The 26,518-nt window shown below is 39.1% G+C and overlaps 1 protein-coding gene across 4 annotated transcripts in view; it reads right to left on the bottom strand.

Annotated features, from left to right (window-relative positions):
* Positions 1-5,393: 5,393 nt before the first annotated feature.
* LOC120958619 (lachesin-like) overlaps positions 5,394-26,518 on the bottom strand; it is a 73,344-nt gene continuing 52,219 nt past the window's right edge. For 3 of the 4 annotated variants that reach the window (XM_040381541.2, XM_049608744.1, XM_040381543.2), the window contains exons 7-12: positions 23,908-24,058; positions 23,649-23,791; positions 7,572-7,727; positions 7,126-7,230; positions 6,767-6,897; positions 5,394-6,640 (exon numbers count right to left, since the gene is read on the bottom strand). In XM_040381541.2, the coding sequence (XP_040237475.2) occupies positions 6,812-6,897; positions 7,126-7,230; positions 7,572-7,727; positions 23,649-23,791; positions 23,908-24,058 (641 nt within the window). In that variant the 3' untranslated portion in view covers positions 5,394-6,640; positions 6,767-6,811. The remainder of the gene's footprint in view (positions 6,641-6,766; positions 6,898-7,125; positions 7,231-7,571; positions 7,728-23,648; positions 23,792-23,907; positions 24,059-26,518) is intronic. The other variant, XM_040381542.2, reaches the window with a different exon arrangement.

Below are 26,518 nucleotides of genomic sequence, written 5' to 3'. Positions count from 1 at the left end.
AGTGGCAGGTGTGAGTGGTAAATAGTTTTGAGGTTTTGAAATTAAACCAAAATAACGCTGGTTTGCATAGTGTGTTTTGCTAGGCCGCCCGCCATTGGTGTGAGAGTTTGTCTGTGGTTGGACAGACAAAGAGGTGGAAGTGATGGTAACCGACTAAAGGGACTAGGGGAGAGGGGTGTGAGCAAATAGGCGTCACTTTATGTAGAGGGATGGAATTTGTTTCTACACACACAAAAAAATGCGTAAGTGTGTGTGCGTAATGGAATGTATATGTGTAGGTGTGTGTGCTCTATGGTTTACACATAAAAACACACCAAGGGCTGGGCGCCTCCATTTGGCAATGAAGGGTTTCAAACCATTAGGATGTCAGTTTGATTTTCTGTTATTTCTTTTCACCGTGCCATTCTCGATTACTTCCTTCTTGCAATGTGTTTGTCGTATAAGCTTTTTCATGAATCAAACAGAAATAACTCCTAGGTTTCTCCGATTTTCCGTTCAATTTGATGCCAAGTACTGCAACACCTTGCGGCTTTTTCAATATTTTGAGGAAATGGTCCATTAGGCAAAGTCAAGTTGAATTGTTATTGAAGGGGAAACATGAAATTGCGTAAATTACTCTCTGAAGCTCAAAATCACTTCACGCGATATATAATCAAAATATGCCATTGGGTGCACTTTTATGGCACAATCAGAGACGAAATTTCATTTTTCTCCTGAACGTTACATGCATATGTTTTATGAATCTTATACCAATATTTTTATTTTAAATATTATAATAAATTAGTTAAACATTTAGATAGAAGTACGAATACTTTTATTCCTTCTTTAATGTATGACGTAATAAGTATGGTTGGGCCTCAATTTCATTTCCAGATACCAAGAGTGCTAATCCATGTTATGCTTACAATCATTGATGTATTGGTGGCAGTTTGGACAGATTACATGTATTGTAAAATATCTTGCCAACGAGATCTATACACCTTGATCTGCCTAAAAACTTAAATGTATAATACCCTAAACAATCTCGATGTACCATGAGCCATCTAAGCGCTTGGCTATCAGTAACTTGGTTAGTTTACCCATAACAAGATAGTCAGTCCAGCGAATAGAAGACTCGGTGCACTCAAGATTTGAATCCATTACACGATATTGTTAAACTAATGAAGTAGTATAAATGTATTATTACATATTTGATTAACTAAACATAAATAACCAGTTGACCTGTGTAGATGCTATATCACAAGAGGAGAGAAACAACCTAAACAGCTGGTACGCTAGATAGAAGCTCTGTTCAAGATTTCCAGGAAAAGGATTATGCCATTTTATGGCAGAAATCCGTTATGTGTAACTTTTCTGTATGAGGCAGAAACCATATGTGAGATGTGTGTTAGTAGGATTTATATCATCATTATGGCATAGGTGTCGGCTTACCGTTGAGTTGCTTAGGCTTAATGCATCAATAAAGTAATGCTAAAATTGTGAACCTTCCACTATGGTTCGTTTATAGAATAATAGAATTCGTTTGTTTATAGAACTTAAACTAAATACAATTGTTTTAACATTGACATAGTTATAAGACGAGCCATAGTGGAATAATATCCTCTTCAATTGTGATAATTGTAGAAAAGGATGTTACAGCATGGATATCCATAGTGAAAGAAATAAGAAGCGTATAAGAAGAACATGTTTAAAACAACTAAAAATAAAAGTCTAGAAAAATAAAATAAAGAAAAATAAAAAAAAATAAAAAGAGAAACAGAATAAGATTGAATAACATAAAGCGGGAACATAGTTTAAAAATTAAAATCACGATAATGTTCATTGAATTGACGCAATCAAATTAGTCACGAGTTGTTAGAGTCAACATATGTATTACGGAAAGGTATTGCAAAAGCAGTCCGATTTCTTGAACACCTGCATGGAACATATCAACTAAGTTGCGAAAGCAAGTATGGAGCCTCTACATTCCCTCGTAACAAATTGTTAATAAATTACACATGCTTTAGTTCGTCTAGATTCGAGGGTGTCAAGATTGCATAATATGCAACGATCTTTGTATGACAGTAATCTGGTGGTGGAATTTCCATAGAGGCGACGATATAAGCACCTAGTGAAGCGCTTTTGCACACCTTTGAGTTTATTATTCCAACCTGCCCTGTTAGTACAGAAGACAACAGAAACGTACTCAATAACAGGGCGCACTAGGGAACAATACAATGCCTTAAGGCACCTCAAATCTTTAAGGCCCGAAGTCATGCGAAAAATAAGGCCAAGGTATGAGAAAGCTTTTCCGATGACCAATTCAAAATGACTATCGAATGATTCCCTTTCGTCTAACATAACACCTAAATCCACGAACACATGACATCCCGTTGATAACAGAGTTATTAAGAACTTAATTGTGAATAAGAATGGAATGACGACGACAGAAAGAGATGACACTATATTTACTAGGACAGAGATCTAAGAAGTTTGACGCAAACCAGGAAGAGAATTAAGAAAAGTTTGGAGTGTCGTGCAATCATCCTCTTGCATCACTGGAACAAATACTTTAATGTCGTCTGCATATAGAAGGTGGTTAGGAGATGGAAGAATAAAACTAATGTCATTTATGAATAATATAAACAACAGGGGACTTAGTACACTTCCTTGGACACCAGGGGAGTTGAAAAACAGTATAAAGAAAATATTGTAAACCAAAACTCCAAACCTGATCATACATACATATTTCTACCATTTCATGTATGATTTTAGATTTAATATCACCATGGGTTTGCATTTTAGCATTTTTTGCTATGTTCATACAATATGGCCTAGTAAGCCTTTTTGTACTGTTACATACAAGTTTTGACATGACTTGTATACTACAAAGCAAAATGTTACTTGTCAAAACATAGCTACAATTGATTATATATATTCACAATTGATTATGCATATAATTGAAATATATATATATATATATATATATATATATATATATATATATATATATATATATATATATATATATATATATATATATATATATATATATATTAACAATTGAAGGGATTTTGGGAGCATTTAGGAAATATTAATCGAATTACGATTCAACATTGAATCATCACCGTCAAACAAATTAGAACAATCACTTGTAGAAATCCATCCTCAATTCGTTATAAACGGACAGGAATTAAATGGAGTTGTTTTGATATTTATTAATTTATGTTATTGCTTTAATTATTAATAGTGTTCATTCTTTCATACATACACGTACCATGATTATGAAAGGCCATACAAATGTCCTAATAGGCCATACATATCAAACAGCAAAGAAAGCTCTTTTGGATGGGCCTGTCTACGTTTATTAATTAATTTCAACTCATGATGGACATGTTGTAAAGTTGTACACAGGACCAGTATACTACTTAACACATCGATAACTCTAGTAAGAAACTGAAATAAGTAACAGAAAAGCATTATCATTAGAAAATAAACAGACCAAGATAAAGGACACCGCCAAAAGAAAAAGAACAAGAACCTGAAATAAAAGTGGAACTTTCTTTAAATACTATTGATGAACGCATTTCCTTTTAGACTTAATGTGATGATTTTATGTTAATTTTTAATTAAAATTCACTTATTTTAACCTTTTTTTTAATTTGTTGTCAAATTAAGGTTATTTTAAAATATGACTGTATAATGAAGTCAAGTATTACAATGTAATAAATTACCAGTGTGCCTTGGACAATGAATATTAGTCTTACCTTTGTATTCTTTAAAACATATTTAAACAAGTAACAGTCATGTAAACTAGTTCGGATGTAAAAGATTTGAAAGCAATGCCGGTAATCAAAAGCAAAACTCGAAATTCTAGATAACCTTTTTTTTACTCAAAGCTTTTATTACTGGTTGTGTACCCTAATTGTTCAGAATGTTTGATAGCAACGCTCCGTTGTTACAGTTGTTTTGGCGAAGGAAGCTTTCTTTCCCGAACGTGTACTACGTGTTCTAGTACAGATGATGATTTTCTTTACATGGTTTTGCATATTATATCTTAATTCTCATAGTGGAACATTTAGCCGTTTAATTTGATTGCACATCGATTCCTGGCGTGATACTGTACAAACAATAGATGTGTATTTCGGTGTTCACAAACAACAGAAACAAATGCCCGATAAATAGCTACTATGGTCCTATCGCCCTTTACTTACAGTTTTCTTAGATACACATTTAAGTTAAATTCATGTTGTACGTATATCTCGTTGTTGGACTAATTTTTCGCATTCCTTGCGGCAACATCGTCGTCACTAAAATGTCTTTTTACTCATATTAACATACGCCGATAATGTATTATAATGTTCTATTTTCGAACAACTATTCGACTGCCATTAGCGATTATTTATCCATCCCTCTTATATTCCAATCCGCTATAATTAATATCACTTACAACCTAACAACATAACAATAAACACAGAAGCATTGATAAGAGTACCAATGCATTTGTAAACGGATGCATGAGCTTAAGGATCGCAATTTTTGGCACATCATTTGTCTTGAAGGGTATGTTTGCCATTTCACAAAATAAACAAATACGGCGAGCTTTGCTTTAGTGTAATTTTCGAATGAAATGGTACGTCTGTGCTGTGATTAAACTGAGGTGCATCTTTATTTCCGATAAAAAATGTATCCATGCATCTTGAAGAATGCGCGTTTTTGCATTTTTTTTTGGATTAAAATCTACTCTGAAAAATTTCGTGATAAAAATGGATTATTGACGCAAAAACTCATGGGACGTTTCTGCCGATTCATATTTGCAGAAATCTTTGCGAACTGAATGAAAGAAAGAACAAAAAAACATTGAATTCAAGGAACTTCCCACTGAACTGAACATGACGGGTTTGAACATCTCGTACCATGTCGTGCAAAAGTTTTTCGTTTCCCAAAGTTGGGCCCACGAATGGGCAAATGGTTGGATGATTTAGTGGTGCTAGAAGTTTTGTCCTTTTTTCCTGCCTGCTTCCGTTGAAATGGTGGCCAAATTGTGGTCTACAATTGTGTGTGGATGGAGGGAGGGGGTTGTTTGAGGGGCAGTTGCAAAAGAAATCCAATTATCGTCCAAAGAGTAATTTCGAATGCATCGTTTGAGCCGTTGCGAATAGAAAAAAAAAAAGATTCGAAAATCGCATTCAATTTGTTTCACAAGTGCATTTAAGATGGGAGCAAATTTTGGTTCCCTAGCATTGCCTCATTGCTTATTATCTGTGACTAGCTCATGCCGCGAGTGGAGCAGTTTTAGGTAATAATAAAAACTTATAAATTCCTACGTAAGCTTCTTAAACTCGCACAAAATCACAATCGAAATAGTAGCAAGTCCACTATTATACTGTATTATTCGTTTTAAATATTGGTACAACTGGAATGCGCGCAGTATACAAAACAAACGTTAGTCATAAATGTTACAAGACCTTACAAATCTTTCTAACAATGCTTGTGTTCTATTAAAAACTATCCTTCAAATCGCCATTTCTGATATGTGGTCATAAATGTGCCTTTTCAATGTTTGTTTTTACTTGTTAAAGATAACCTTTTCAGTCGAATAATACAAGCTTCCGTACTAATATACAGGCTTTGGAATTTCACCCTCTTCTGGAAGTGAATTCTTTAGTTAGTGTTCTTCAGTTCTAGCAAAAGAATTTGTTCTTGTGTTGATATACCCTGATGTAAATGTTCGATTGTTTTTTTTTACCGAATGGTTGCGTTTACTACACTCAAACACGATACTTGGTTTGTTTTTGAGAACGTAGTATCGTGTTCAAACATTTCGTGGCATGTTTTTTGGACACATAGATATTCTTTGTAGGAATGTTTTTGCTGCATCTGCTTCTTATGTTTCTTATAAAGCTGTGTTATTTCATCAGAAATACCTTCAGGGTGAGAAATAAACGAAAACACAAAAAACATAAGCTCAACTGTTTGTTTCTTAGTTGTGTGTTGTCTCTCCTTATCTTTGCGCGATGCAAATCGACGAAGGTAATGGAGTGCTTATTCCCGTAGCTGATAAATTTAATTACGAACACTTCCCGCTCTTCCCCGGATGGCTAAATGTGGTGCTACTTTACTAAGCTTTCTTACTTCTCGGTATACTCGTTATTTTGGTACAATGTGGTTTTCGTACACCTTAAGCCAACCCTTGGGAATCTATATAGGGGCTCGTGACACAAGTAAATGCTACTGATGGTGTGCAGTTTGAGATGATTGAGATATGCTGAAATTTATCAGAAGAAGTTTGGTAACCTGTCGTACATTTCACACTTTGCTGATGGTATGTTTTGTTGTGCTTTTTTTTCTCTCATTTTGGCTACAAGTTGAGTGTATATGACGTCAGTGACTTTTGCTCATTTTAATATATTTGTATAATTGGTATATGTCTGTGTATATGTATATATATATATATTTGTCATTTAGTATATATGTTTATAAACCCTGCATTCAGTTATATGTGTTGAAATAGTTGATCTTTGTTGTGTTAGCTGCGAATGCAGTAGCATAGTTTTGCCACCCTTGTTGTTACGATTTGCTTGTCCTGTTTGGTTGCCAATTAGAACATCAAGATGTTAAGCTGTTTTGCTAGCGAAACATTTTCTATCACTTTGCTGTGCTAGAGGATTCAAATGAGACAGAGAGAAGAAGTGTGAGAGAGAAAGAGAAATAGAGCGGAAGAAACAACGTATGAAAACCATATCATTTGTTTTGCGTTCAGCTTCCGGTGTATGAATAAACGTACCGCAGACAGTTGCCCTTAGTTTACAGAATATATTTTGATTTCTAGTTACTGTAAGCTAAACCTTGCCAAAAGTAGCATACTTGTGTTTAAAATAATGGACAGAGTACTGCGGGTTGTAGTAGTAGTGGCACCTAAAGCGTGGGGGAAAGGAAAAATATTAATACCTTCTGCCATGATTAACAAAAATCTACAAATATCTCTATGAAAATCATATTATCACTTCAATTCAATTCCCACATAACTCATGCTTACATCAGCGGCGTGGCTTGGCGGTTGAATGTTTACTTTGAAGCGAATACAGATGAATGCTATTGCCAAACATATAACATTAAAAATATTAAACAATCGTTACTACATACCTTGATTGTTCCGATTAGTGTCTGGTGGCCAATAGATGATATTGGTATCGAACGATTTTTGCTCGGATCGATCAATTTCATTTAGATTGGATGAGTATTTCGAGTCTGTGCCGAATATAATGTCGAGAGAGAAAGAGAGAGAGAGAGAGAGAGAGAGAGAGAGAGAGAGAGAAAGAGAGAGAGAGGGAGAAGAAAAAATAAGCAAAATAATAGCAAAAAGCTAAAATACGTTTGGCAAATACTTATTCACAAGAGCTTGTGGAATTTCTCTTGGGGGTGCCGCACACATGAAAACTCCCGTCACAAATTAGAGTGAGATTTAATTCAATTACTTGCTCATCTCGGAGCGCAAAAGGAAGACTTACGTTAGCGCAAACGGCAAAGTTCGAGTGCTCCCAAGTCCCAAAGCTGACCCTCTAATGATGCTTCACTTTGCACATACTTACTTTTATCAACCACGTGCCCAGAATAGGAATTCGAGTGCTGTCCACCGTGGTGATGGGGCAGACCACCGGCAGAATCATTGAGGTTCCGGTTGGACCAAAGGTCGGAGTAGGATTCAGTTGTTGGTGGCCCGGGAGATGTCGTCGGTGGTGTGGACGCTGCAAGACGATAGAACGCATACGAAGGTTTTACGAAACGCGTACGAATCCGTGAGCGTGAGGTTAGCATTGTTCAGTAAACATAGTAGGAGTCTAAAAATATGGCCAAGAGGGACAGACTTTCTTTCTTTCTGCTGTGGTAAACACCCCTGTTAGAGTAATATGGTCGATATTGCCAGAAACGAGGCCCACTTGTAAGATCACTGAGCACTGAGGATATAAGTTGAAATTTCTAAAGGGTCAAATGTTTTTGTTTGAAGTGTCCATGGTTTGGATGAGAGTTATTTGTTTGGGAGGTTCGAAATGTTTTATCTACTTCGTGTTTAACAGAGATGGAATATTTATTAGAATGTCCCGTATTTTTATGTTTGATATATCGAACAGCTAATGCTGTTTTGGACAATCCAACAACTTAAGTCACAATGATGCCTTTTTCTATCGAGTTTTACTTATTTGTTAAACCAACTTCCTTAAAACAATCAAAATATAAACACACGCATCTGCTTAGCATTAGGACAAATAGATACAGCAGCAATGTATTATTCCGAATACCCCACAAACCCCGTAAGTGCATTACGGCGGCATTAGTGATGGGTCATTTCCCCCCATTTTGAGGTTATGCTGTCTCAGTGCCGGATTAGGCAGCATTACGATGTTTCAGTTTCTCTTACCTGCTACCTTCGAATGAATCAAACAAAGAAAATTCAAGAATTGCAAAGGAAAGGAAATAGAGACGTCTTAAAATCGTTCAAGACGACAGAAATGACACACACACACACACACACACACACACACACACAATCGCACCCAAAAAGGCCTTTTCTTAGAAAACACGGGACAAAGTTCAACGGAAATACAAATGATCCATCCATCCATCCTAAATGTTTTGTGCGGTTTTCGGTGGGCGAGTTTGTCTGGCAGGACGGGCCTGGCAGGAAGTGACTGGAAGCATCGTTTGAATTTCCGCTTACGACGAATATCCCAGGTCCGGAGATTTGTTACGGCTCACCGGTATGATATCTTATTTTATTTATGATTGGTTTTTGTCGGCCAGTGACGCTGCCATCGCAATGGTATTCAGAAGCTTGTTGTTTCCTCTCCCAATCTGCTCTGCTCTCTCCCCCTCATCGTGAGTGATAAGTTTGGCTCGGAGTTTAAACTTACTTCAAGTTATTACGCCCAAGAATGGTACTCATTGCTTGGTGATGCTTCTTGATATGGTATGGTAGTCAACTTCTTACGGGAAGAAAATTGTCATCACTCACCAATAACACATAAGCCGGCGAATGGTTCAATTATTTTGCCATTTTCGCTAATAAATCAGCCACCGGTGACTGGCTTTTTTTGTTGTTCTTGTTGTGCGGCGCTATTTGACACTGTCTCAAACGCCGGCTCCAGCAGCTGTCGCAATAGGACGGTGATGATGGCGATGACGCGGCTGATAACAATTCCATCACTTGGAAGGAGCTGTCTGCAAGCGTCCCCCTTTACCCAGCTTCACACCTTAACTTCAGTTCGTGCAGAATTCAAATTGTGTTTTCGTCCATCGTCCCTTTTTAATGCCGGTGAAGAAGATTCGCTTCCGAACGTGCCAACATTCTGGTTCGTTTATTTCTTTTAGTTCGCGTTTGGATCATCCTTCGCCCACGTTGCTGGTGGGATGAAAGATGAAAAATCCACCGTTCCGGGGGTAAAGTCTCGCCAAAAAAACCTGACCGGAACCGAGTCCACCCGGGTTCTCCTTTGCTGTGCCGCCGACAGCAAGCCCCCAATCTGCTCATTGATCTTGCAATGGTGAAGGTTTCTTTTTCATTTGTGAGGGTGAATGGATCTTTTTAGGTATTCGTTTCAAAATTACCTGCGTGTGCAGTAAACGAAGCTGGAGGTGGCTGCATGTTGTTCCTCTCCCTTTTTGAGAATAGTGCTCTTTACCCACGACGTTCAACATTATCCATCGTCACCATTCGGGTGTAGATGTACGGTGGAATATTTATAAGCTAACCGTAACCCAGGGCTTGGAGAAAGCGAAAGACGAAAAAGAAAAGCATGCTCCCCGGTACAAGCCACGCCTGACGGTGGGAGGCTGCGTCCGGAATATAAATCAACTCCCCATCAAGATGTGTGACGATGGTTGTTGGTGTTTTTTTCCTGACTACCAGTTCTGAAGGTGTATGTTCTGGAACGTCGGGGTGGAATGATATTTTTTGCACGTTAGTGTAGCACTTCAACTAATCGCTTCACCGCGCCGTGGTTCGTTTGATTGGTCGCCTTGTGAGGTTTGACGTGCCATTTAATGTGGGTTGTCAACCTTAACCGTTGCAAAGGTGTAACATTATGCAAGGTATTGTGCGTAGCTGATTCATTGTGTTGAATTGTTGTTATGCGTTGTTTGTATAAATGGAACTTTTGTTTTGTCTATGACATATTTGTTGTACCATATTTATTTAGTTTTTTTTTCTTGTAAGCGTAATTGTTGTGTAAATTAGCTTGAATAATATTTCCTGATTTACTCACACGGTCTTGCATGTAAAAAGCTGATTTTTTTTGCGTTCGCATTACCGTGTCAGTTTCCTTTCTATAACTCTTTTGGAATTAATTTTATTTTCTAACATCTAACAAATTTCGATAAAACTAAAAAAAATAGTGGAATAATAATTGCGTATGCCGATGTGAAAATAGTAATATAAAGTAATATAACCAGTATATTGCAGTAAGAAGAAATTTCCTTATTTATTCGTATAGGAAACATATATCAAAATACTGATACATATATCAAATATATGAAACAGGTAAAAAATAACGTGGTTAAAAAACCATAAAATATCCAATATGTTCAAGCTCTTTTTTCAAAATACGTTAAGAATTCATTTGGTAACAAAGTGTTCTAGAGTGTTCGAAAAATAACTTTATATAAAAATAAAATGTTCCAAATTGATATTCTTTTGGTATATGTTTGCATGTAGAAGAAGCTTAATCAAATCCTTCACTATACCAAATAGAGAAACTCATTGAGAGAATCCGAGATTCATGAAAGATGACTAAAGAACCTTTGCTATAATAGTAAAATCCGCAGCAATCAACGTCAAAAGGACGTCGTGGAGTGCGTTTCAACCCCAGAAAGGCAGACAACTGCCGAAATGGCGGGGGTTTGCCTTTGAAATTATCGACGGTTTGACGCAGGCGAATACAGAAAAACGTACGGATCGCCAGTGACAGCTTGCTGGTTGGAGGAAACTGAAATTATCCTTTCGTTTTGTATTGTTGTACGAAAGGAGTAGTGAATGGGATGGGACTTTCTTCTACTGTTGTGCCTGTGTTTAGCATTTTTTTTCCTTTCGTCATCTTGCCAGTGAAGGGTGAAGAGCAATTTGAATAAGAAAGAAAAATTGCACCCCTTTCGAGCATCTGTGCCGAACGACTTTTGACCGTAGCTCGAATTACAGTAGGGTTTGTAGGTCGAGGGTAGCGCGGAAAGACATGCCAAGTACTCTCCCATTTTCTTAGTCGTTGTTTGGCAAAAACTTTCAGTTGATGTTTGGTGCTTGAGGCGATGGAAGTATCAAAATTTGCTCGATTCTCCCAAGAAAATATGGCACGGGTGTCGAGTAGTACCGCAAGTGCTGGTTATTAGATACTTGAACAATGGAAATCACGAACTTGAGCTTAAAAAATATACACAGTAACATTGTTTAGATGTAAGGTTGAGAGGACGATGTATATTCGCTTATGAAATTTGACATTATATCGTATTCATAAATCATAACAAAAGTCATTTAGCTCGATTTGTAAAACTTGTACAGTAGTGTTAAACTAAGTCATCTGTCATAGCTTCATATCGTACTAGGTTATTAAACATGCGCAAGTTTTAAAGGTCATGTACTCTGAGATCGCATGATAATATCTTAGGCAAGCCGTATGTTTCTGGAAACAGTGGGTGAGATAAGAGATTTGACAAAGCGAAATAATGTTGGTTATTTATGTACTGTAAAAGTCTTCACTAAGTATGTCGTAAGAGCGATACAGCGTTTAGCTTAGCTTAAAAAGAAAGCTTTATAAGTTTAAGTTTTCCGTTTTTATTTCGTGTTTGTAAAGTAACGCTTTTATATAAAGAAACATATAGGAGCATGAATATGCTCTTTGTGTGAAGAAGGTGCATCATTGCCTTTTAGCTTTACTGTTTGATGGCAAATATCATTAGGATACTACGTAGTGCAAAGGTTTAAAAAAAACCGTTTATTGGAATACAGGATTGTGCATTTTAATACGGCTCTCGAAGAACTTAGACAATTGACTGCAAGGCACAAATATGGCATGTATTATTGACATATTTCAGTAGTAGACATATACGTTTTGACGTTTGACGTTTAACGAAAAAATCGCATTCGCATATCGCTCAGTATCTTTTCTTGAAAATCGCGCTGTTTATCTCACTATTTTTCGGTTTCTGTATAATCACAGTATTTTAGAACACCGTTCGTATATCGTGCAATAGTGCGTTTATCTCTGTGACCCAAAAACTCGCGCATATTTCGCATTTCGGATCGCGTCTGAGTTCACGCGTCCTGACCGCCATCGCTCTTGTTGCTGCAACGACAACCTGCACCGTTTCCCGTAGAATGGCCCGTATTTGCAACGCCTGCACTATGGAAATTGCGGAGGCATCTATCAGCTGCTGCCTGTGCGACTCTCCATTTCATCAGCGCTGCACTTCGGTTCCCGCTGATCTGTTCCTGCGCATTTCGGAATATAAACAATTTCACTGGTGCTGTATTGGCTGCAACAACGTCTTCAAGAATCCGCGCACCAAGTTCGTAAAAGACGCAGCCATGCAATCTGGGTTCCAGGCGGCAATAACGACAGTAGCCGAAAGCATCAAGACCGTTATGGAGCCATTGACTAACGAAATTAAAACTGGGTTTGCACGGATGAGCCAACTTGACCTAAAAACTCCACGTAGCAGTCACCCTCCCGCAAAAATTCGTCGCATAAATCCATCCAAACGTTTGTTTTCCGATGTCATTAAGGACAATCACGCATTGTTTACATTCGGTGCTACGAGCAATCAAAGAAATAGCCAAAACAACAATACGAAGCGAATTGACGATGTTCAACGCAAAACTCATGCACCACCTGTGATAACTGGCACAAAAAAGGATATAGCAGCTTTTCCTATCAAAATAGTTCCCGCTCATTCCGCGGTGCAAAAATGCGCGTTGTATATTTCCCGGCTCTCTCCCGATACAACCAGTGACCAAATTGTACAAATGGTCAAACAAGCTTTATCCATTGACGATGCTACAGCATACTGTCTTATTCGCCAGGGTACAAATACGGCTACACTCTCATTCCTGTCGTTTAAAGTGTTAGTGCCTTTATCACTACGTGACAAGGCTCTTTCCCCTGACACCTGGCCTCTTGGCCTATCAGTACGTGAATTCATTGACTACCGAACTCAACAGCCGAGTGCAAATTTTCGTATACAACCGCCAATGGGTCTCTCCACCCCTACAACTTTGCCTACGGTGCTAAATATTCGGTCACCGCCACTACTGGATCACACAATTTTATCGGCACACACTCCACGCACATCACCAACACCGCAGACCCACTAATATTCACCGGTATTCAGTCCACGCACATCGCGCACACTTACAATCACACAAATCATCCTGACACGTCTCAAGAAACGAAGAACACCGGCGCTGAAACAACATTAGTAAATAATAATTGCACTTACCAGACGATTGTTTTTCCTACAACAAACAATATTTTTTCTACTGAGGCAGTGCTTGACGAAAGGCGCACGCAACTTAATGATCGTGAAACCAAAACAAACCATCGCCAAAGAACGGACACTACACTCACACAATCGCACGGCTATCATGTCAATTCTACAGGGGTCGCCTGCCGTAATAATACTGACGAATTATTGTTGCTGTACCAAAACGTTAGAGGATTGAAATCTAAATGCAATCAAGTATTTGACTATGTTTCTACAACCCACTATGACGTTATTATCCTGACTGAAACATGGTTGGATTCAACGATTGATTCCTCGGAATTGTTCCCGGATAATTATACAGTGTATAGAACAGACCGCAGCAGCAAAAATAGTAAAAAATCAATCGGTGGCGGGGTTCTCATTGCCGTTGCTTCACACCTACGTACAGTATCGGACAGAAAGATAGGGCATTGGGTTTTTAACGCACCGTGCACCCGTTGGGCCAAGTTTATGTGTGGTTTGTATGTGTTTGTGTTTGTGTGTGTGTGTATGTGTGTGTATGTGTGTGTGTATGTGTGTGTGCATGTGTGTGTGTGTGTGTGGATGTATGTTTGAATGTGTATTGATGTGTGTGTTTGTTTCACAAGTAGGTCGTTTCGGATAGATTTGTAAGTAGCTTTTTTGTGTTTTGGGTTAGGTTTTTGGTGTGATAAGCAGGACCACCGCCCTCGCGATCAGTGTGTTTTCGATATATTAACAATGTTACGGTCTTCTTTCGCCGTGGTCTTCTGAGGACGACCGGTTGACTTGCGCGTTTCGGTTGTCCAAGCGCGTTTCAGTTGTCTAAGCACGTTTCGGTTGTCCGAAGCGCGTTTGCCACAAAAGTGCGCGATCGTTCCATTACGAACTCGATCCTTTTGCGCTTAATGCCAGCAGCAGCCATTCGCTTTTACATATGGCGCTGATAATCGGTACAACGTTTACCTCGACCCATTGTTACTAACATTGCTTGCTTGGACCGTCAAGAACGCGCTGGTTAAAAACTTGGACACGGCTGATCCCGTGCTCTGCCTGCGTTCTACTTCTATACGCGATGAATAACATCGTTGTCGAGGAGCGAAAACATCGCATGGATAAAAACTATCAACGAGTACGCGAGTAAGCGTCTTCCCTTCAAAATCGAGAACAGAATACTGCCGCGCTCATGAAACAAAACGCCCATTGAAAAGAACAACTACGCGCCAGCTCAATGCACGCACAAAGTTTACCATTCGCACACAACGTGCAACGCAGAGATGCACGAAGGCCTTTCAATGGCGTGCACTGGAGAAACACCTGTGAGAGAATGCCGAGTTCATTGCTATTGTGCGTGTGTCCATTTCGCACCGGTGTCGCATTCACATTCATGAAACAGCACACCTGCGTTTTCGTCCGAGGAACAAGGGCTGCTGTCGATGCAAACTTTAGTTTTTATCCAAGTGTAAACGCACAATGTTTCACATGATAACACACATAATAAGAATAATTTCAACGCAATATGACATCATGGCAAGCTATGTTTTTCAGACACAAACCCGCGCACTTGCAAATACACATTAAAAAGCACACTCACTTTCTACTACTACTACACACACACACACACACACAAACACACACACACACACACACACACACACACAAACACACACACACACACACACACACTCACACACATACACACACACACATACACACATACACACACACAAACACGAGTAACGTGGCAAAACAAGTGCACGGTGCATTGAAAAAAAAGGGTCCTATCTTAATGTCCGATACTGTACAATACTTTGTCCTACACAGGATACCGTTGAGCAACTCTGGGTAAGAGTTTATGGTAATAAACGTACTTTTATCACGGGTGTAGTGTACATTCCTCCAGATTTAGTAAACAACACTACTACCATGCAAACTATCTGCTCCACCATAGATAATATTGCTTGTGCAACCACCGATACGTTTCTCCTATTCGGGGACTTTAACTTCCCCAATCTTTCCTGGAACACCGATGATTCTAACGTTCCGGCACTGCGAATCAACTATGAGAATTCATGAATTACGGACAACTGCCGCTCTTTGCTTGACTGCATCTATAGTAATGGGCTTTCTCAGATCAACTTTATACCTAATGCATCGAATAACATTTTCGATCTCATAATTGTCTCTGACGAGATCCTACATTATTGTGCCCCACCGGTGGTGTCACCTTTCCCTATGGTTGCCGTTGATGTTCATCATCCTCCTGTTGAACTACACTTAACTGGTGCTGGCAATACAGCTCGTTCCTGGCGTTCTACCTCACCAAACCGTGAATCCGGCACACGTAACTACAGGCGAACTAACTTTATCCGTCTAGCGGAACTGCTTCAATCTACTGACTGGTCTTTCCTGGAAGGTAATCCGGATGTTAACTCAGCATTGGAACTATTTAACACAACACTACTGGCGCTTATATCTGATTGCTGTCCTCTAATGCCACCGCGTCGCAGTCCACCATGGTCTGATGCACGTTTACGCCGTCTAAAGCAAAACAAAGCGTCATGCTTTCGCTTTTACAGTACAAATGGTACACAACACTCCAAATTAAGGTTCATTGCTGCCCATAATGTATATAGAAGCTATAACAGACAACTTCATACTCGTTATCTCATTCGAGTGAAATTCTCGCTCATCAGACACCCAACACCATTCTGGAGGTATGTTGAATCAAAACGGTAACAGCTCGCTCCCCGATGTTCTCACATATAACAACGTCTCCACAAGCAGTAAGGAAGGCATGTGCAACTTATTTGCTGATCGTTTCAAGGACTGCTTTACTACGGATGATGCAAGCTTATCATTAGAAGCAGCTTTAAATAATGTGCCCCGTGATGTTGTTGACATTGATGTACGCGATATTATTATCTCGGTAGATACTGTACTACGTGCTCTGCAGCAGGTCAAAACCTCATACAACCCTGGACCCGATGGTATTCCTACGGCAATCCTTGCCAAATGCCGCGAATTTTTAGCAGAGCCTCTGTCTCAAATATACCAACTCTCTTTTGCACAAAGTACTGTACCCACGGCCTGGAAATCCTCTGTGATGTTTCCGGTGTACAAAAAAGGAGATAAAAACTCTGCTGAGAACTACCGCGGTATAACCACCTTGCCTTCTTGTGCCAAGGTGTTTGAGATCGTCATACAAAACTCGCTAATGTATCACTGTCGTTCTTATATTTCTACACGCCAGCATGGTTTCTTTCCTCGACGCAGTGTTACCACAAACCTGGTGGAATTCGTCTCCAACTGCCACGCAGCCTTTACTTCCGGAGCTCAGATGGATGCAGTATACACTGATCTTAAGGCTGCGTTTGATCGTGTGAACCATCGCTTGCTGTTGGCTAAGCTCGCCCGGATCGGTCTCTCTACTCCGCTGGTGAATTGGTTCAGGTCCTATATCTCTGAACGTAGCTACTACGTACAAATCGATGGTGTCTCCTCTAAGGTTTTCGAGAGTTCATCTGGCGTCCCTCAGGGCAGCAACTTGGGACCACTGCTGTTCTCGCTTTTTATTAACGACGTCACACTGGCCATTACGGAAGCAGATTGTCTGCTTTATGCGGATGATGTTAGGCTGTTTCGCATCGTACGGAACACTTCCGACTCTCTTTCTCTGCAAAGATCGATTGATGTTTTCTCTGACTGGTGTATCAATAACGACCTGCTAATTTCTGTTGATAAGTGTACGTCAATGTCTTTCTTTAGAATAGCTAGTCCGATAAGGTATATCTATAGCATATCAGGGACACAACTACCGCGGTGCAATACGGTCAGGGATTTAGGAGTCACCCTGGATCGCAAACTAGATTTCCGACAACATTACTGTGATATTTTAGACAAAGCTAACAAAATGCTAGGATTTATTCGTCGACATTCAAGAGAACTTAATGACCCACACTGCCTGTTAACTCTGTATAAGTCCTATGTTCGTTCCATCCTCGAGTTTAGTTCTACAGTTTGGTGTCCGTTCTCTAGTGTTTGGTCCAATAGAATAGAAGCTGTCCAAAAGAGAGTTACTCGTATTGTCCTACACTTCACTCCGTGGCGTAATGTAACCCCTCGTCCATCGTATCATACTCGTTGTTTGTTGTTTGGTCTGGACACACTTGCTAGGAGACGTGATAATGCCCAATGTACGTTTTTGTCCAAACTTATTGTCGGTGAGATAGATTCGCCAGAACTACTGGCTAGAGTCAACATAAATGTCCCTCCTAGAGTGTTCCGTAACTACACACTAATAAGAACTGACCTTACAAGACGTGCATACAGCGAGAACGACCCAATGACTGCGATGGCCCGTAAATTTAATCAGCGTTACATTTTATTTGACTGGCACCTACCTACTAGATTCTGTTGATCCGTTTTGTCATTGTACACTGCGTTAGTTATTTAAGTTTTAGTTTTAATTCAGTGATAAGGCCGCTTGTTTGGCCAATCACTTAATACAATAAACAATAACAATAACAATAACAATTATATATTACAGTAAGGTTCGTGAGCCGCATACGACTCTTTGCTGTCTAGATGGCAGCTTTTTGCCATTCTTATATTTCATAGAACTTTCAATAATGTTAACTGTTAAACTGATTTATTTGGCTCTTCACGTAGAGCTCTGCGAACATGTTCGCAGAACTTTGCTCTTTTGGTAGGAAAGTTTGTCGATCCGTAGTTTTATTTTAACAAAATATTCTAAGTGACGGTTCAATGATGTTGAAATTTACTGATTAGAAAGGCAGCACTATCCCTAGTGTAGCTGACACCCTGGGGAGCTCAGGACCGGACAGTTGCCAGTTTTATCGATATTCATGGATAAATATACGAGAAATGTTAATTTCATTTACATAATTTAATATTCGCTGGATATTGATAATTTAGTTGATTTACTTTTTAACATTTTTTGTTACAATTTTTTTTAAATGAATTCCAAAAATATCACTAGACACTAGATAAATGCACAACAAACAAAAATCAACTCGACAATCGCAGCAAATGCTCGCCACGATTGAACAGCTGTCAAATTCATCCTCACGTTTAAGCCGCTCGTTATTTAATCCGCTCCTGCATAATCGACGCTCTGTTGTATAGCCCAAAATATTTGTTTTCGCACAACGGGAAACAAAGCATTTTTGTTTTACGTAATAAGTGTATATGTACACGCATCTTAAAAAATCTTTAAATTTAGCCTTTAGTAACCGTTAGCATATAATAACATAGTTGACTGATGTACAGTAAGTTAGTTTTTCGCCTTAACTAAGAATAATGATTGTCCTTAAGATAATGAGTGACTGCAAACCGACCTGTGACACAAAACACATCACGCTGGCGTAGGTATTAAGAGCATGTTTATGATCTTTGGTATAAGGCTAGGTACTAATAATCATATTACGTGGAACGTGTACGAAAGCGCTGTAAATAACCCAGAAGCACTACTGCTTTATGCTTCCACTGAAGTACCAAAGTCAGTCACTACACGGTACGGTAGTATATTAAGTTGCACGTATGTTGGATTATGTACGGAGTAAAAATGTAATAAGCTCAATTAAACGGCAACAAACCATGGCAGAGCTAAAATGCCACCAAATTTCACATAAAACTGTGTGTAACATTAAGTTTCCGTGAATCTGTGTCGCAGAATACCTACTTCAAGATTGAGGTTTCTACAAGATTATCCGTGATGCTTTGGGCGTTGGCAGGTTGATAGTAAATTCGGTACGGTTGCGTGTGTGTGTGCTTTTGTAATGTTTGGAAATTATGATGATTATGGAATCATACAATTATTAGTTAAACAGTTATAAGTAAAATAATAGTTTCGAAATAAGATAATAATAATAATGAATTAAAAAAGTTAAAGTTCTTCATGTGCATCCATGGGAAAGTTAAAATTATGCTCAACACAATGATAATTGAAGTAAATTTTCAAGCTTTTTTTCCTCCCCAACTACCCTCAATTAATGACTTTTCATATTTGACGACTAAATAACAATATGTTCATTAACATTCAGTTCCGTACCCGTGAGCAACAAAAAGGCACACAAAAATCAGCAAAAAAAAAGAAGAATGACGCCAGTGAAAAAAAGCCGGATTGCGGAAGCATCCTTTGTCAATTCAATAGAGCGAGTTCCATCGGGTCGAGTAAGTCAAGAGTGATAAATCATAAATAAGAGAGAGACTCTCCAGGCGAATTATGCTAACAAGAAAATACGGAAAAAAAATCAGAAAAAGAAGCAAGCACTGTTAAAAGGTAGGGGACATGGGCTATCAGTATAGCGGCAGCAAGTATAAATTTCCAGTGGGATGCAGGACACCATCAAGGGATGGACGAAAGGTGAGTTCGTTGATTATGGTTCATAATGATGCAAAATAAGGTGTTCATTCGACCATCATCTTCATAGGCGGTCGGTCATTGGAAGCGATGAGCAGAGCGAGAAAAAAAATCGATGGGAAAAGTATATTTTACTTACTTCTTTCGTCGTTTTAAATGAGGTAAAAAAGGTTATAGCGAAAAGTGAATGAATATTTAAAAAAAGGATAGAGTTTTCGTCAGTATGTTTCTAGAATGTTTAGAAATTCATAGAGGTTTTAAAAAAGATTCAAATCTTAAATTATATTTGTCATTCTCAAAAACTTACTCGAGAAGTTTTAAATAACGCAAAAGGGTAGAAATGAGCACACGTGAAGCTAAAAATTATGTGAACTGTCACGTTCGCGAGACAATTGGTATTATGCTATCAATATGCCAATGGTATTCGAACAAAGCGTCGATGATGGCTCGGATAGTAGAATGGTGGAAGGTTTATGCATAAAACGTTTGAGCAATTTTTCTTAAAACCCGACTCGGCCACCACGATTTCTGGTGAACGTGAAATGTGTGTCTCCTGCTCGCTGCTCGTTTATTCATGCTTTTTCTGGGTGGCAAGCAAGCAAGAGTAGATTGCGATTCCGTCACAGATTGCAGGCTGGCAGCCCAAGGAATGAAACGGTGCACCACACCGGAAGCCTGGGTAATGCGCTGGAAAAACATATTTTTATTGAAGCAAACAATGTACCGTACAATGGTTGAATGAAATATGATTATTAAGAGTAATAATGGAGCACCCAGACGACCAAGATGACGACTACTACCACGATATCGCTGCACGACGATGATGACGATGATGATGATGGTGATTTTGAGTGTAGCTTGCCAGGGCTAGGTGCGGCGGTGGGAAATGGATGGTCGCGCAAAAATAACTAAAGCACGCTTCGTTTGAATTTCGCTCGAAAGGAGCAACGTGGCAGCGCGCGGTGCGAGGTGTGTATTTTGGAAGGCGCCCATAGATTTTCTCCTTCACGTTTCGAGCCAAGCAAATCGACGATAAAAAGGCCATCGGATGACATTCACTTGGCAGGGGTTGTGCAGGTTTCTGCGGTTTGCCAGTGCCGAAGGCATTGTTGAGGTTTCACAAACAATGACTTTCGGTGGCTAACTGCCACTACCTCGCGGTGGCTAAACTTCGCAAAATTGTTGTTTTTTTTTTTCGTTGCTGCTGTTGTAGTTAGAAGGACGTTTTTGTATGCTCCCTGCGCAAGGTAACTTGACGCTTTGTTTGGTCGAAGGGGTGGGGGAAATTGTTTAGCGGCAGTTTTAAATTATGTCGCCATAATTAATTGATGCTGTCCGAAATAGATTCGATCGAATGAGGGTCCACCTAGGTGGGATGGTGTGTTGGATGGGAGTTAAATCATTTATGACTTTCTTTTGTTAGCTGACGTTGTATGTCCCGAAGCCAAGCAGGCAATCATTTGTTAATTATGTCTGTTTTCCAGCGATGCCGATTTTTGCAGTAGCATTATAGAAGTTGCATTATACGAACAATTAAATAAACATGAATTTAATGACAAATAACATGAGGCAATTTTGGGAACACTAAACATAACTTGAAAAGTGGTAATTGTAAAGTGTTCATTTCAAAACATTTTATTAGAAAAACAATCAAATTGTGACAGTTAATTATGATACAGATTATACTTCTTTGCTAAAATCATTTAAATAGTTAAAGTAGAAGTTGTAAAAGTAGATCAAATTGCATTGTCAAATGTTCATTGTTATAATTATATGCATACTTGTTTTATAGGCATGGGTTTTTAAGTAAGAGAAAAGGAATTTGTTTAAATTTAACTTCTTCTTCTTCTTTGGCTCAACAACCGATGTCGGTCAAGGCCTGCCTCTACCCACTTGTGGGCTTGGCTTTCAGTGACTAATTGATTCCCCCCATAGCAGGATAGTCAGTCCTACGTATGGCGGCGCGGTCTATTTGGGGATTGAACCCATGACGGGCATTTTGTTAAATCGTACGAGTTGACGACTGTACTACGAAACCGGCTAACCGGCGGTTTAAATTTAACAGTTTTTTTTATTTATCTGGAATTTGCGTAATACCATGTAGATTATTGGTGAATATTATTTTTTACGCTTGTTCAATGCGTCCTTAGAACATTGAACAAAAACACGTAAACAAAAAATCATATCAATGAAATTATCAATCTGATACGCATTTTTTATAATAAAATACACAACAATTCATGTTGGTATAAGTTTATAGATTTGTTACAGTACAAATTTGTTTTTCCCCTAATGTATTCGGTAAAACTAATTCTTATGCAAACATCGGTGAAACACAAACACGCGCTGTTCGTTTCTTGTTCAGCTCATCTCCTAACGGCCGGTGTCAAGTGCAATTTGTTTTGTTTTCACATTCGGTTGCACTCAAAGGCAAGCTGCCACATCTCAAACACACCTTCTAAAGCATTTCAACAACACGTCCTTAACGGAACAGCTTAAGAGAAACAAGCTGGTATGAAGTCATTTGGCATAATCTTTGATATGAACAGGATAGCTTCCCTCAAGCAGACCACCTGGTGGTGCAAATCATGCTCTCGAGTGCTGGTTTCGGCATATTTGGTCATAAATAATGATGTGCCGCTCTCACTCTTCCGAACTGCATATTTCCTCCGCACACTGATTTAACTTGTGCAGAACCACATCCATACATGCACGCAGGCACACATACACGAATTTCCACGCACATGTGTCGGTAAACGAGCAGTGAAGCTTCCTTTTGTGTTTTTGTGTTGAATAAATAATTATGCCAGCTCTAGGAGCGTACAACCATTTGCACAGAAACTGGCTTAGTTTGATTGTTCTTTGTTTTGTAGAATCAGAATGAGAGGGGTCATGGATGGAGCACGTGCTAGGAAAGATAATCTAGAAGTTGCCTCCAGAACGAGCATACCTTTGGTGTTGACGCATTCGGTGCTTCTGGCAACTGACTCTTGCAACGAGCAAGTTCCTATCGTACAACACTGAGGTAAGGAGACCATTGTGCCGTTAAGATGCATTTAAAAGAATGATTTCAAAGTCATCCCACAAGACCATTTTCAAGCGAAAGGATAATTTTTCACTGCAAGCCTTGTGTTGGAACTGTTCTGCATCTGCAAGCAGCCATCGAATGCGTCCCAATGTTGCTTGGGCCGCAAAAGCGATGGGAAAACTTAATGAAAACAATCTCCGATAATGCTTTGCTAGGCTAGAAGGTAGACGAACCGTTTTACATTAAGTTTCACTTCTAACCGGGCAACCCCAATGCTAGGTGTTCATGCATCGGGTGTTGGGGGAGAAGCTCCGAGGGGAAGCTAGGAAGGAATGCATTGCATAAAACATAATAGCTTCAATTATTGTGCGCTCAATGACAGGTGCTAGGTGCGGCTGCCTCTCGCTGGCATGAAGCAAGTTTTAATTTATGATTTAATAAGTGTAATTAAAACTGTCAGCCAATAAACGGAGCTGTGATTTATGGCGGAGCTCTGGCAACATGCAACAATGCGATCGTAACTTATTAGGACGAGTGAGGTAGTTGCATTGTACTAGCCGCCCGCTATGGCGTTTTGGCAAACCTGCTGGTGCTTCAACATCAAGGAAAGCAAAATTGTGTGCTATGAGAACTATGAGAGCTTTGGTTATGATTTTTGGGGGTTTGACAAATACCAGCGAAAACGTGTCAAAGGCGCGTTTACGAGTGAGCGCACGTGTACGGATTGCGAATAACTGCTTAAGATGTTTCGTGAAGCGTTGTACTTACTGTAAAGTCTAATTGTTCCATCTGTTTCTCCGCGGGGATTCTTAGCGACACACTTGTACGTTCCATAGTCCGTCTGCTGAATGTTGTAAATGTGCAAACGCATGTGCGTTTTGTAGATTGGCATTCCTACATTGGACTCGGTTCTGGGGGGGTTGGTTTTGTTTTCAGAGAAGTTGGATTGTGCAGGAGAAACGTTAACAATAAACAATAGCTTTTGAGCAAGTACAGCGGATTAAAAAGCAAGATGATCGTTACTTACCTGTACTTCTTGGAGTCATGAATCATGTGACCGTCCTCTCGCGTCCAGTAGTTCAACGATGTCGGATGCGCCTCGGTGAAACATTCCAATGTCACGTTGAAGTACAGCGGAACACCTACCAGCTGATGCGGTATCCACAGCATCGGTGGAACTGAATGAGGAGAGAAAACGGAGACAGGTGTAAAAAATGTACAATAGGAAACGAGACGAACAGGGAGTGTTGAGACAATTTATGAACCACCGTTGCTGATCGTTGGCGGAAGGAAATGTTTGTTAGCTGGTTTATCTAGAAGTTAGGCCACTGATTTGTTGGTAGTGTAATTTATTTTACCAACCAGTGGTTGTGGAGCATATCAACGAGCTTGTCTAGTTTTGCAAAGAAAAAAAAAAACTGCTCACGTTCAACAAATACATCAAGCGAAGTGGAAACATAACTGATGTTGTTGTTCATATTTCAGAGTCTTCAAAAATGTCATTCATCCTTGTCGTGAGAGCGAAGTGGTTGAAGATAGCGATGGTTATAGCACCAAACCAAACCAAACCTGAGAAAATTTTCCTGAGGAAATAAGAAATGGACAAATTGGAAGCACACATTTGTGAAAATTTGTAATACGTCGTGTAAGAAACTGTCTCCATTTGTGGTGTCCTGTATGAACAAGGCTTTTGATTCGCAAAGCAATATGATGCTTTATGATTATAATTATGACTATTTTTTTATTATTGGTTGACGGATTGATTAAATCCCTATCGACAGAGGAATATTCAACATTTAACAATTTTCAGTTTTATAGTTTTTAGTTTTTCACATTTTTGCACACCTACACACTCAAAAAGACGCTATGTTTAGGTCAGGGGTGATATCAAAAACTCTAAACCGTTATTTCATAACCATTCATAATGTAGAAAATCATGACCATAGGCCAAAGTTCTTGGATAATCCTTCTTAGATCTACGAACTCTTAAAGATTATTATTTATTTAATATTAAGAGGGCTGTATTATATAGGGGTTTCGATCAATGTAAGCAACAATTCTCCCATCGACAGGTTTTTAAACTTGATTTAATCCTTTGCACCAATTACTTATAGACAGTACTGCTAAAATCTCTCTTATGCAGAATTTATAATATTTATTTATTTTGATTAGATTGATAAAACATTTTTATCAGCACACGTAACCTTTTCCAATTTAATCAATGAGTAGCCAATCTCTGCTCAAATTAATACTAAGTTCCACACACTGAAATTCAATGCAATACAGTGGATATATTGAAATAAGCATTGAATATGCTTGTTAATACCGAACAAGCCAATTAATTCAGTAAATAAAACTCAACTTCCTGTCATGCGGACGGTCATGATAATGGAGCATAATAAAGCGTAATGATTGATTAATTATGTTTTCCGATTCACTCCTCCCAGCCCTATCCAAATAGCAAGTCAAATGTGTCAATTAGTAATCGAAGCTTCAATCAAAATGGTTAACTTCCGGTTCGTGCTCAGCCGGTTTAAAGTTGGTTCCATATGGTAGCTTCGGGCAGACTTCACCGGGACAATTTAAATGATCCGAACAGAATCCGTCCGCTCTTTTGAACTTGTACGATTGTAGCCTGACATGGCAAGGTCGAGCGTGATTATCCGGGTGAGTTTGATACCGTTAATCATATGGGGATGTGTAGAGTGGTTCTTGAAACGAAGTATGTACTACCTTCTATGGTTACAGTTATTACAAAAGCTAGGGCTGGTGATTTTACATTTCATTTGCTGAAGCTACACCATAGTAATAATACATTTATTCAACGTAAAATAAGACAGTGAGCAGAAATTTGCAAGCTTCTTTCCACTTTTTAACACGTATCCCTAAGGCCTTTCTCGTAGCGAGTACCATGGTTGATGGTTCAGTTCGGCAGAATACCAGGGGGACCATGCTTCGGTAGTGGGATGAATGAATTTTTAATGCCATCCACGTATTTTATTACTTCCGAGGGTGGCAGACCGGCCCCGCTGGTGGATCAGGGGCGATGTAAAAATGAACGAAAAACGAAAAAACCCAACTCTGTAGCCATGTTTTTGCTCCTCATTCGCTTAGGATTGCTGGGAGGTATTTGGAGGTGTGGTGGTGGCATCGGGTAGAAAGGATATGATCATGTGTAAAAACAACGAAAGACACGGCACCAAGAGACGCAGACGGTAGTATATAGTAAAAAAAATGTCCAAAAATGGGTTAAAAAACTGGTTAAAGCATTCAGTCGTTTTTATTTGCAGTCAACGATGCAGCCTTTTTCGTTTATCCTTATCATTTTTCCATTGGATTAACACTTGTACATTGTCACCTTCAGGCACATTTGTAGGTGCTGTGATACAGATGTCCCCAGGTGGTACTAGTGGTGGTGATAATGCATAAATTTGCATTTTGGTATGAACTCTATGTTGTTTGTTTGAGAAATTTTCATGAGGTGCGGAATCTTTATTTGATTTTCAGATAAATGTTTGCTGCTAATTTAGTTATTGAAAAAAGGGCAATAGATATACAGAACTAAACAGATGAAACTGTGCAATGAATTGATCCATTTGGTGAACTGAAATCTGTTCGTTTGTTTTTACGACCATGTT

This window comes from Anopheles coluzzii, chromosome 3, assembly GCF_943734685.1.
Source record: "Anopheles coluzzii chromosome 3, AcolN3, whole genome shotgun sequence".
NCBI lineage: Eukaryota > Metazoa > Arthropoda > Insecta > Diptera > Culicidae > Anopheles > Anopheles coluzzii.
The sequence above is the reverse complement of the archived record's forward strand: the minus strand, read 5'-3'. Positions and strand labels throughout refer to the sequence as shown.